Here is a 13046-nt window from a genome sequence, read left to right on the forward strand (position 1 = left end):
GTTCCAGGTTCGATCCCAGGTTCGGCCATCCTAGTCACATTCGTTGTGTCCTTGGGCAAGACACTTCACCCTTTCACCTGTTGGGTCGTGGTTTGCGCCTTGCATGGCAGCTTCCGCCATCGGTGTGTGAATGTGTGTATGAATGGTGAATGTGGAAATAGTGTCAAAGCGCTATACAAATGTCATCCATTTACCATTTAATAATGGATTATATTTATATAGTGCTTTCTAGACACTCAAAGTGCTTTAGAGACAGAACTGAGAACCCATCATTCATTCACTCCACATGAGTGGCACTGGGAGCAAGGTGGATTTTAACCAGGAACCCCTAAGTTGCTAGACAGCAGCTCTACAGTCTGAGCCACGCCACCCCAAATATGCTTCTCATACTTGTTAAACACCTTTAAAAATGTTGTTTTAGGGATACAATATACAGTGTCCTGTCTTGGAAAAGTGTGTTCCTACTGGAAAAGGTTGAGTAAATTGAACATATGGATGAGCGAATGGTGGGGATCTACTGTACCGTATAACTATTGCCGTTCTCTGAGTTTGTCATTCATGTCCTTTCAGAGACCTGCAGAGAAGTGTCGCTACGCCGTAGGCAGTGTTCTGAGTGAAGGTGAAGAGAAACCAGACGCAGAACTGCAGAAGCTCTACGAGAAATTTGGCTTCAAGTTGATCTCTCTGCCAAAAGTGAGCCACGCCGTGACCACCAGCTTCCCCGCTACGACCCCTCTGTCCTACATTCTGGCACCTTTCAGAGTCTATCCCAGGCTCTCGGCCTACATTGAGGTAAGCAGATGATAAATAATACCCGCCTAATGCCTAAAGATATCATATTGAAAATGCTAAAGCGAGGGTGTCCAAACTATTACCGCTGACGGCCACATAATTATGTCAGTCAATTTTGATATTCTTAATTTTTTTTTAGCTTTGGGTCACAGATGACAAAGTGTATTAATATTAGTTATTAGTATGAGCATTTTAGCCTTTTCTCAATACATAACACTCTTTTCATTGGTGCTGTTGGTATTTAGTATGTTTCATTTTGACAATGTGCTGTGGTCCGCACTTTGGATCAGAATCAGAATCAGTATCGGTAGTGCTTTATTAATACCCGAGGGGAAATTGAGATTTTCAGCACAATCCCATTCAAGATCAGACGAACTTTACAGGGAGACAGAAATAGGATTGCTGACGGGTCTGCCAACTTCCGGCGCCCCTCAAAAAAAAAAGGTAAGACACAGGTAAACGCTGGGGGAGGGAGTAGAGGGGGAGAGTAAAAAAATATTCAGTCAAAGGCTGGACTCCAGGGAGGGGGTCCAGACTGAGGCCAAGGAAAAAAAAAAACTCATAGCCATAGCACACATACACATGTTACATAGAATCAACAAAACTTGCAACAGAGGGGAGGGAGAGGGAGATACAATGGCCGGCTGCAGCTGTGTAAGTGCTACTCAGCCGTTCATCGCCCCTAAGAGGAATCAAGCAATGGTGAAGGCGTGGGGTGGGGGTGGGGTGTGTGTGTGTGTGTGTGTGTGTGTGTGTGTGTGTGTGTGTGTGCATATGCCCATTGTCCAGGGTGTAGTGTTGTTGTGTCTATAGGGCTGGAGCCGCTCTGCAGGCAGTGCAAGCAATGTTCAACTCCCAGGTGTTGTTGAGGAGGGAGGGAGGTCAGAGCGTCCATCACTGAGGTGTCCTCGGGGATGTTTTCAGAACAGCCTTTTTCTGTTTTGAGCAGCATCAAAGCCAATTGAGGGAGTCACATTGTAGAATAGGATTGTTGTTTTTCCAAGCGAGCAGACATTTCCATGGCTTGTCTGTTCAAATCGTCCACTTTTTCAATATGATGGAGTTTCTCTCATATCCAATTTTTGCATTTTAATAAGCCTCTCTATGATGTGACCCAACTTACGATTCAGTTCAGAAATCGCCACAGTCTGTGATCCCATAGCTCAACCCATGCCTTCCATTGCGACGAACAGCCAGGGCAATGCCTAGCCTAATCAGGAGATGCCCTGCGATCACGGTTCCAAATAGGTAGATGTCTTCCATGTCCACAACGGAAAGCACTGAGAGGCACATGATTCTCCATTCCTCCCACAGAAAGGATACTCCTGTACTAATATGTACCAAATATATGAGTTAAAGTGCTCTTATGAAGAGATAAGAGATAAGTAGTTAAGAGTAAAATGATCATATTACAGTACAGTACTTTGTGGGTTTGTATAAAACAACACAAGGATATTTTCAGATATTCTGGGGATCGTGCAAATCCATAACTTTTGGCAGACTTGGCATATTGTTTCCATGCTTTTTTTGTGGAATTTTTCTTGTTGAGAGCATTGAATCAGATCTAACCCCAACATTAAATATCAATGTGTCTCTTAGTAGTAACGTTTGAATTCAATACTTGTTTGATTCAACGTAATTATATGTGCATTTGTACATTTATTATGACAAATACAGTGGTACTTCAATTTCCGTACACCCCACTTTTCAATATTATGGGGTTTCTGATGAACATTTTTACCAATTTTCTTCCCCGTTTTCGTATACCGTTTCAGGTCTCGTCAGTGATGTGCCATCTTAGGGACCTCACGATTCGTTTAGGTTAGATTATGATTTGGGTTCATAAAATACGATTATTAAAGGATTATAGCGTTTGTTTAGAGTATTGATGCACCATTTTCATCATACAGTATTTCTATTGAAATATATATATTTTCATCAATTAAATAAAGTAAACAAATATCAGATGGAACGATCAAACACACAACTTACAATAAAAAGCCGCTGTTATTCCCAAAGTGTGATATAGAAAATATCTTTAGAAATAATTCCTTTCAACCTAAATAATTCTCTGCTGTTTTTACAGATTTCGGTCCTAGCAAGATCAATACAATACAATCGTATTGTATCTATAAACTCATCAGCATTTTCCACAGAACTTGTTTGTCTCAGTATGGTGCAATCGTATGTGCACAATATGTATTATTTATTATGTATTACTCAATTTTGGTTTCTCGTTGCGTTGTATTTTTGTTGCTGTATGTAGAAATGGTGCCGCGAAAATGGCAGATGGTTGCAGCAACTCTGTGCCTATTTATATCCTCCTTTGTGTGTTTTTAATGCTTTCATGTGTTTTTAGTGGAGTAGTTATTGTGGAATTTTTGAATCTGCACTGCAACTACATGATTTCCATCTATCCTATTTGTAGTGTTGCCGTTTTTAACGTCCGATTGTTTCTGTGGCTGTGAATGCGTCAGTGTCTTAGCTTGTAGTGTGTTTGTTGGTGCGAGTGGGAGAGTGTGGAGAAAAAGAGATAGTTTGTGTTGTTCTTGTTGTTGCTTTGGCATGGTCACGGCTGACAGTTTTACAACATAGTAGGGCTGGGCGATATGGCCTTTTATTAATATCTCAATATTTTTAGGCCATGTCACGATACACGATATATATCTGGATATTTTGCCTTAGCCTTGAATGAACACTTGATGCATATAATCACAGCAGTATGATGATTCTATGTGTCTACATTAAAACATTCTTGTTCATACTGCATTAATATATGCTCATTTTAAACTTTCATGCAGAGAGAGAAATCACAACTAAGTCAATTTACCAAAACTGTATTTATTAAAGAGTTATTAAGGATTGGCACAAACATTCATGTCATTTCCAAAACAGAAAGTGCAAGATTGTCAGAGACATTTTGAAACAAGCTATTAGTGCACTTTTGTGCATGATGTCACTAAGATGACAACACTAAATTAAAGTGCACTTTTTGTACAGAACGCCACTACAATAGTTTAAAACATCATGCACTTTTGTGCATGATGTCACACAAGATATTTCAATAAGTGTCAAATAAAAATGAGCTGCATAATAGGAAATCAAATGGTTTATGACTTTCGCTATGTGGTAGGTTACTGCGGACGTTATCTCCTGTTTTTGACAATTTTTTTCATACGGTGTTGATGTGGAAATGGTGGCTTGGGCATTTTGTTGGTGTGGCACCGAACGGAGATGTTGACATGCAGAGTTTCAAGCACTCCTCATTCTCTAGCGGGTGACTTTTCAAATGATGCTACACATTAGCAGTGCTGCTACTTTTTGTAGCAACGCTTTTGCCGCATACTTGACATATTACTGTTGATCTGTTCAACATTTAGCCGCTTGAAGCCAAACCACCGCCAGACGATGGACCCCGTGCTGTTTTTCTTGGGAATTAATTATTCTTCCTTCATTTGTTACCAGATTCGCACCTTCTCTCTCTCGTAGTACCACTCCCACTGCACCGCACCGCTAGCATCACAGATAACGTTACCCATGCCGCTACCTCTCTGCTCCGCAAGAGCTTATGACGTTGCACGCGCGACAGTATGTGACGTATGTAAGAAGGTGCGCTTGTTTTATGTCTCTGTGAGAAGGAGAGACAAGAAAGAGTGAGGAACGCATGGAGTGTAATGCCCGCAGCTAAAAGCAACTGCGTGAGAACGTATAATCGAATATCACGATATAGTCATTTTCTATATCGCACAGAAACAAACCCGCGATATATCGAGTATATTCGATATATCGCCCAGCCTTACAACAAAGTGATTGCTGATCCACAACTTCCTGGCCATTCTTAACAACATGGTAAAGATGTTACAAAACAGTCCGTTCCTAAAAACTGTCTGAGCAGCTTTTTGGATTTTTTTTTTTTCATGGAAACTAATGGATTTTTGAATATTTGCTAATCAATAATTACTGTCAAAAAGCCCTCATCGAGAGGAGCAAGATGAGGTGGTTCGTTTTTTTGGTCATGATGCCCCAGAACGCCTTCCTGGGAAGGTGTTTAGTGTAGGTCCGACCGGTAGGAGACCAAGCGGAAGACATAGAACACGTTGAGGGGACTTTGTCGCCGAGCTGGCCTAGGAATGCCTCGGGATCTCCAGGGATGAAGTGGCTGGGGAGAGAGAAGTCTGGGGCTTCTCTGCTTAGGCTGCTTCCCCCGTGACCTTACCTCGGATAAGCGGAAGAAGATGGATGGATGGATGGCTGGATGGACAAAGTACATTTCCCAAACAAACGCGTTGGTGACTCTGGTCTGTTTTTTACTAAGTACGACTCCAAAATAAGTATGTTTCGTGTGCTTGATAAAGAAGGTGAGAAACACTTGAATTCTAAAGAAATAACTCAAGCAAAGTATAAAGGTGGCCTCTACCTGGCTCTTCCTTCCACACCGCTGGTCCCTCTCTGCTTAAAAGGGAACTGCACTTTTTTGGGGGAATCATTTTGAAAGACATGACGGCCGATTGATTTTTTTTTTAATGCATTCTAACCCGTAAATAAAAGTCAACTTTAGGGCTGTCCGATAATATCGGACTGCCGATATTATGGGCAGATAAATGCTTTTAAATGTAAAATCGGAAATTATCGATATCGGTTTCAAAAAGTAAAATGTATGACTTTTTAAAACGCCGCTGTGTACACGGACGTAGGGAGGAGTACAGAGCGCCAATAAACCTTAAAGGCACTGCCTTTGCGTGCCGGCCCATTCACATAATATCCACGACTTTTCACACACACAAGTGAATGCATTCATACTTGGTCAACAGCCATACAGGTCACACTGAGGGTGGCCGTATAAACAATTTTAACACTGTTACAAATATGCGCCATACTATGAACCCACACCAAGCAAGAATGCAAACATATTTCGGGAGAACATCCGCACCGTAACACAATATAAACACAACAGAACAAATACTCAGAACCCTTTGCAGCACTAACTCTTCCGGGACGCTACAATATACACCCCCCGCTACCCCTTACCTCCCGCCCCCCACCTCAACCCCGCCCACCTCAACCTCCTCATGCTCTCCCAGAGCATGTCCCAAATTCCAAGCTGCTGTTTTGAGGCATGTTAAAAAAAATAATGCACTTTGTGACTAAATATGGCAGTGCCATGTTGGCATTTTTTTCCATAACTTGAGTTGATTTATTTTGGAAAACCTTGTTACATTGTTTAATGCATCCAGCGGGGAATCACAACAAAATTAGGCATAATAATGTGTTAATTCCACGACTGTATATATCGGTATTGGTTGATATCGGAATTGGTAATTAAGAGTTGGACAATATCGGAATATCGGATATCAGCAAAAAAGCCATTATCGGACATCTAGTCAACTTACAGCGAAGCCAATGGGAGGTCCTCTATTCCGCCAATGAAACCCAATAAATAACCATCCAAAAACCGCCAACATTACTCTATTTACATTTCGTGACTTGAATATTGACCAAGTATTTGTGATATTGCTATTATAAGCGCTAACGCAGACAAACTATTTATAGTGGTGTCTTGATCACTACTGTGTGTGCTGATGTTAACATCATCAAGTGGTCTGCTGCTGTCTCGCTTCCCTGCTCCCTGGAAGTTTATTCTAGATCATCATTATGCCTCTCACGTCGCGAGGATTATGAGTCATTCTTCATCTAAATGGGAACATATGAACATCCTAGCAGTCTGCATTTTAATGACAGCAGAACTTATTCAGTAAGTGATGTTTTATAATTTGTGTTGTCACTCATAAAGTCTGCAGTGAGTAATAAACAGTGATGTTAAAAAAACGTCAACAATGAGCTGCCTTTTTTTTAAAAATTAATTTGCCGCTTATTCTCAAAATCATTAAAATACATAAATATTACATGTTATTATAAATGTGTTTGTTACTACATGTCATGTCTGTGTGATCATGTTTTGTTTTAGTCATGTTCGGTTTTGTTTTTGGACTCTGTGCACTTTTGTTTGTTTTGTCACCATAGCAACCCATTAGTTTTCACCTGTCATGTCACGCACCTGTTTTCACTGATCATGTCACTGCTATTTAAGCCTGTCTGTGTCTGTTGTTCGTCCTGGTGACATTATCCTTTCTAACTCTGTTTACCTCTGTCATTATCATGCCCTGCTTATTCCATAGTGTTTGCGTCATGCCATGCCACGTAAGTTTTTGTTCTGCTCTTGTCACAGTAAGTGTTTATTAGTTGCACGTCCATAGTTTTGCCTTTGTCCTAGTTTTTGTTTTCTTAGCCAAGTTTATGTCCGCCTGTGAGCGCGCCTTTTGTTTGTACCCCTTTTTGTAGTTTGTTAGTGTTAAAATAAATATGTACTCACATTCACGCCTTGCCCGCGCCAACTTTCCTTTGCATTCCGGGAAAACACAACACAAAGTCCACGTATTGACACTACATTACATATATACTTACAGCATATATATACAAACTTAATGGAGGTGTTTGGATGTTTTTTAAGAGCTTCATAGGCAGAATAGAGCGACTCCCATAGGCTCCATTGTAAGCTGACTTTTGATCGAATGTATTTCATATTTTGAATGCATAAAAAAAAAATACATCCATGGTTATGTCTTTCATAATGATTGTGAACGATATGCAACATTCCCAAAAATGTACAGTTCCCCTTTAAAGTCGGTTTCGACATAAAAACGTATTCAATAAAGGTAAAGTTAATGTTAAATGTTCATTAAGATGTTTGTCATTTATGTATTTCACATAGTTCTTTGCATGTAAAATGATAATTTTTCTGTGTAAAATGTGTTTGCACTCATATTTTTAGGTGTCTGGAGCAGATTAATTGAATTTACACTTATTTCTTGAGGGAACCATTTTTGTGACATTCAGCTTTCCTCGGACCTTTTGGAACAGATTACTAACAAAAACTTAGAAGGACTGTTCATTTGTCCATTATATTTCTAAATAGAGACACCGCAGTAATTGGTCAACCAAGAATGGACGAACAGTGTTTTCTTTCTTCAAATTTGACTTGGCTAATTCACCACTGACTGCCATATGTCTCTTGGTGGTCGCCAGCTGTTTCCTTGCAGCTGCCCTAAGGCTCTTCCACCCTCACTGCACACCTTGGCACACACGCACGCGCATACCAACAAGAAAATGATTGCTGCCTGGCGGAGCTACACGCACTATAGCCTGTAGATGAACTGTAATTTACATATACTGTATAATCTTTAGATCATACCGGCAACTTGTTATAAGAAGATGCCCCAGGATTAGCATAAAGACCCTTCTTTGTAATTATGTAAGACTGTTATCTCGAACTGGAAAGCTTTTTTCAATGCTCAAGGAACCATTGATTATTCATCATTTATCACAGATTATTTTACAGTAGTGTGTTTTTTCCAACGAAGGGGATTCCACCCAAACGACTGTATTTGGCTGACAGAAAAAAACACACACATGGTGTAATAATCTAATACATCATTGTATAATATCTCCGCATTTTGTAATACAATTTGTGAACCCATGTTGTAATAACGTGTTACATATTGCAAAAGTTATTACGAAATGCAGGTGCAACACTTTATTTGAGTAAGATGCAACAATTTGGTACATTTAGAAATAATATGACAAACATATTTAACTTCTTGCAATGTACAAACGAAGACCAGGAAGTGAACATGTTTGAGTACTGGCATTGCTGAGGTAGAAAAAAGGGGTAGGATTAAACAAGCTCTGCTTCTTCCTTCTCCTTTTCGGACATGTTGTAAAGAAAAATTATATGTTATGTATCGTACTGAAATTGTATACATGTTCGAAATAAACTTCAACCAACCATCAAATTGAAGGCCTTAATTAATGTGAACCCCCACATTATTTTTACCTCGTCCAACACAGACTTTGATGACATGATCCACTTATTTACAGTGTTGGGACTACATTACAAAGTATTATTTTCGGTGGTAACTAGTAGTCTAATGCGTTATTTTTTTATATTCAGTAACTCAGTTACCGTTACTACATGATGCGTTACTGCGTTATTTTTTATATATTATCGGCTAGAAAGTGAGAAGATATGAGTGTGTTTTATTGGAGAGCTGCGCTGTCGTCCTTCTGATTCTTCCTGTGTCACAAGAGGCGCACTGTGTGTGTTTGTGTGGGGTGGGGGGTTGTGGTGTGTCTGTGTTTACTAACAAGACATCATGGCGGAGCCGAAGCCGAGTTTCTTAACATGGAGATATTCTCACTACTTTTCTTTTGTCGAGCACAAAGAAAAGAACATTTTAGTTAAATGTAAGTTGTGTCTGAGATCAAAGATCCCATCTACTGCCCAAAACAGCAAGTAAAATCTGCTGAAACACCTACAAAAGCAACATACTTTGACAAAGCTAGTAAAGAGAGACACAGACTCCGATGCAACTTCACCTCCACCTTCAGTTAAGGATTTTAACGGAGGGACTGTTAGCCAGGACAACAATGATAGAGCCATTGCAGCGTATGTGCTAGCAGACATGCAGGCTATTTCTACAGTGAAGTCACACGATTTCAGGCAGCTAATTAGCATGATATCGGGCATCAAACAGCAAATGGCACGGAGAACATGTTCCACGTACCTGGACACAGTGGACAGTGAGTACATAAACATGGAAAGCAAGCTAAAGAAAACTCTCCAAACTCTGCCTCTGCTCATCATTCAGCACTGAAGGTACACACTCTGTCAATTCTCTTATATACTCTTTCATTCTAGACTTCTAGAGTGTTTGATTATCACATCACTCTAAATGTATAGACTATAAAGTTCACAAGCATAAAGAGGGCCAGGCCAATCTTTCATTTTCTCTAAACTAAAACTGGGGAAATGCGTAGAGTGTTCTGGGCTTCACTGAAGACATGATTTTATTTCACAATTCCTTGAGAGAAAAAAACGCCTGGTTAGGCGTGTGTACAGCAGTATGTGTGCTGTATATAGTGACATGACATATAATCATGTCATGTGTGCCTTCTTTTGGCGAAGCCAGGTTTACAGCTATGTTGTTATTATGCGGTTTGTTACTTATGTATGTTATGTTCAGTGTTGCCACAGTTACCTTGAAAAACTAATCTGATTAATGACTACTGATTATTCCCTTAGAAAGCAACTTAGTTACTTTACTGATTAGTTGATGTTAAAAGTAACTAAGTTAGATTACAAGTTACTTTATTAGTTACATTCAGCAATGCAGCTACCAACATTACCCCCACCGCCTCAACATAAAAATGACACGGGGTTTTGCCAATAATCACTTTATTTAACATCAACAACTGCACTTAACATAAATACTTGTTTTACATATTAAACAAATAAATAATGAAAGTCTTTCTATACTGGACATACATACTTGTTTTATATATATATATATATATATATATATATATATATATATAAACAATTTTTCTTTACAGCAGTTGACAAATTATTTGTTTTTTATAAAATAAAATAAATACTGTCTTTTTTACCTGACTGTTAATACTGCAAAGGCAAAACCTACAAATATAAATGTAACTATTAAATTATGTTTCAGTTTTCTTATGAACACTGAACCTGTTGTTCACAACATCATAGCAGCTAGGCGTGCTTTTACAAAACAGTGTATAACACCATAAGTTAGCTCTAATTGTTCTATTGTTATAATCAGTGGCCTAGTGGTTAGAGTGTCCGCCCTGAGATCGGTAGGTTGTAAGTTCAAACCACGGCCGAGTCCTACCAAAGACTATACAAATGGGACCCATTACCTCCCTGCTTGGCACTCAGCATCATGGGTTGGAATTGGGGATTAAATCACCAAAAATGATTCCTGGGTGCGGCCACCGCTGCTGCCCACTGCTCCCCTCACCTCCCAGGGGGTGATCAAGGGTGATGGGTCAAATGCAGACAATAATTTCGCCACACCTAGTGTGTGTATGACAATCATTGGTACTTTAACTTTAACTTAATCAAGTTATGAGTCAAACAGTGGCGTGGGGCGAGTAAACCCGTGGTTGTACCTCATTAACAAAAGCCTCTCAAACCTCTTGTCAGAAAGTCTATTCCTCATTCAGTGCGGCTTTCAGGTTATTATTTTTTATTAGCCTTTATTTAACCAGGTAAAATCCCATTGAGATCAAAGATCTCTTTTCCAAGGGAGACCTGGCCAAGAGGGCAGCAGCAAGGTTACATTAAAAACAGTAAACAAATACATAAAACATCACATTTACAATATTAAAACTTGCTCACATGACACATGTGCATACAGACAAGGTAGACTGCAATCCTTTCACAGAAGCTTTAAACTCATTCAACGTAACTAGGGTTTGAAGTTTAATGTTCGATTGTAGGTTATTCCAAGCCTTCGGTGCTGAAAACCTAAATGCTTTCTTGCCCAGTTCAGTTCTTACTTTGGGGACGACAAATTGCAGAACATTCATTGAACGAAGATTGTGACTTCCTTGTTTCTTTGTTAAAAGACAAGACAGATAAGATGGAGTGATACCCAGAATGGTTTTGTAGATGAAAACATACCAATGATTGAGGCGTCTCTCCATCTGTGCTTACTCCATCTCCAGGTAAGACGAAAAGGATGTTCTGTGAGGCAAGTCCGCCTTGATCGTAGCGAGGATCTTGTTTATTATGGCACGAAACGAGGGCGAGTCAACTGTGCTTAAGGGCAGCATTTCCTCGACGACATACTGCCCGACCGACTTCTGTAACTCGAAATAATGACTGTATTTCCAACTTGAAAACGCGCTTCTCTCTCCGCCCTCCATTGTTGTTTAGTTCGGTGTCGCACACGTGTGTCATCCTCATGCTAAAAATGTGACTTGTCGCATCGCATACGGGACGTCACATTCCAAGACGGCAAGAAGAAATAAAATGTATTTTTACGAGGGAAAAAAAAAATAAAATAAAATAGTAACGCACAGTGACTTGGATTAAATAAACTTTAATCTGACTACTGGTTTGGAAAAAGTAACGCGCTAGATTTGTCGTTAATGAAAAAAGACGTCATATTAGACTAACGCGTTACTAAGTAACGCGCTACCGGCATCAGTGGTTATGTTGCAGCTATTTAAAATAAATTTGTCAATTTGTTCTGGCCCAAAATAAATTGGCCCTTTCAAACATATCTTTATCTTTGTGTGTTGTATGTAGACCACATTGCTTAGCAGAGTTCAGTGATGCAAATGCATGTCAAGTTGATCAACAAATTGTATTATTCTCCAGTGCAATAAAAGTACTGAAATGAATGCTAAAAGGGCATTAATGGGAGCCTTAAAATAAAAAAAAAATAAAAAAACAAAGTAACTAAATAGTTAATTTTCACAGTAACACATTACTTTTTGGTGTAAGTAACTGAGTTAGTAACTGAGTTACTTTTGAAATAAAGTAACATGTAACTGTAACTAGTTACTGGTTTTCAGTAACTAACCCAACACTGCCTATTTAATGCTACTTGCAGACATTATGGACTCGATTGCACCGTTCATTAATATGCGACAAAAGCCATTGACGCTAAAAAACTGAAAAAAAGCTCATCTTCCTGCTTTGCTGAGGACTTTTAAGAGAGGACGGCGTGACTTGGTTGGTAGAGCACAGAGAGTGTGAGGGTTCCAGGTTTTATCCCAGCTTCCGCCATCCTAGTCACGTCCGTTGTGTCCTTGGGCAAGACACTTCACCCTTGCTCCTGATGGGTCGTGGTTGGGGCCCTGCATGGCAGCTCCCGCCATCAGTGTGTGAATGGTTGACTGTGAAAATGGTGTGAAAGCGCTTTGAGTATCTGAGACTGAGACTGACTGAAGCCAATGGGGAAAAAACCTCATAGTCATAGCACACATAAGCATGTGTGTAAGAGGGAAACATTAAACATCAAAGAACACAAAGGACATTAAAGACATTAAAAGAGCAGAGCTGATGCAACCAGCAATTTCTACATACAGCTACAAAAATAAAAACAAAAACAAAAAACATATACACTGTGGTGGCGTCTGTGGTGTTCCACGCCATCGTCTGCTGGAGTGGGGGGAGCATGGCCAGAGACAGGAGCAGACCCAACAGAGCAACCAAGAGAGCCGACTCCACCCTCGGCCGCCCACCAACTCTCGGCCAGTGTCCAGTCCGCATGGATGAGTGAGGATGCGTCTAAGGAGGCCGAGGTGTCCGATACCTCTTATTCAGCCCTGTCTTTTCATCCGCATCTCCTCCAGGCTCTCCAAACAGACTTTAGTGTGGC

At 40.0% G+C, this 13046-nt stretch overlaps 1 protein-coding gene across 1 annotated transcript in view; it reads left to right on the forward strand.

Moving 5' to 3' along the window:
- tex264a (testis expressed 264, ER-phagy receptor a) overlaps nucleotides 1-13046 on the forward strand; it is a 266859-nt gene that overhangs the window by 93240 nt on the left and 160573 nt on the right. The window contains exon 2 of the mRNA XM_061932238.2: nucleotides 571-792. Coding sequence (XP_061788222.1) covers nucleotides 571-792 — 222 coding nt within the window. The remainder of the gene's footprint in view (nucleotides 1-570; nucleotides 793-13046) is intronic.

The sequence above is a fragment of the Nerophis lumbriciformis genome, linkage group LG38 (assembly GCF_033978685.3).
Source record: "Nerophis lumbriciformis linkage group LG38, RoL_Nlum_v2.1, whole genome shotgun sequence".
NCBI classification, from domain to species: domain Eukaryota; kingdom Metazoa; phylum Chordata; class Actinopteri; order Syngnathiformes; family Syngnathidae; genus Nerophis; species Nerophis lumbriciformis.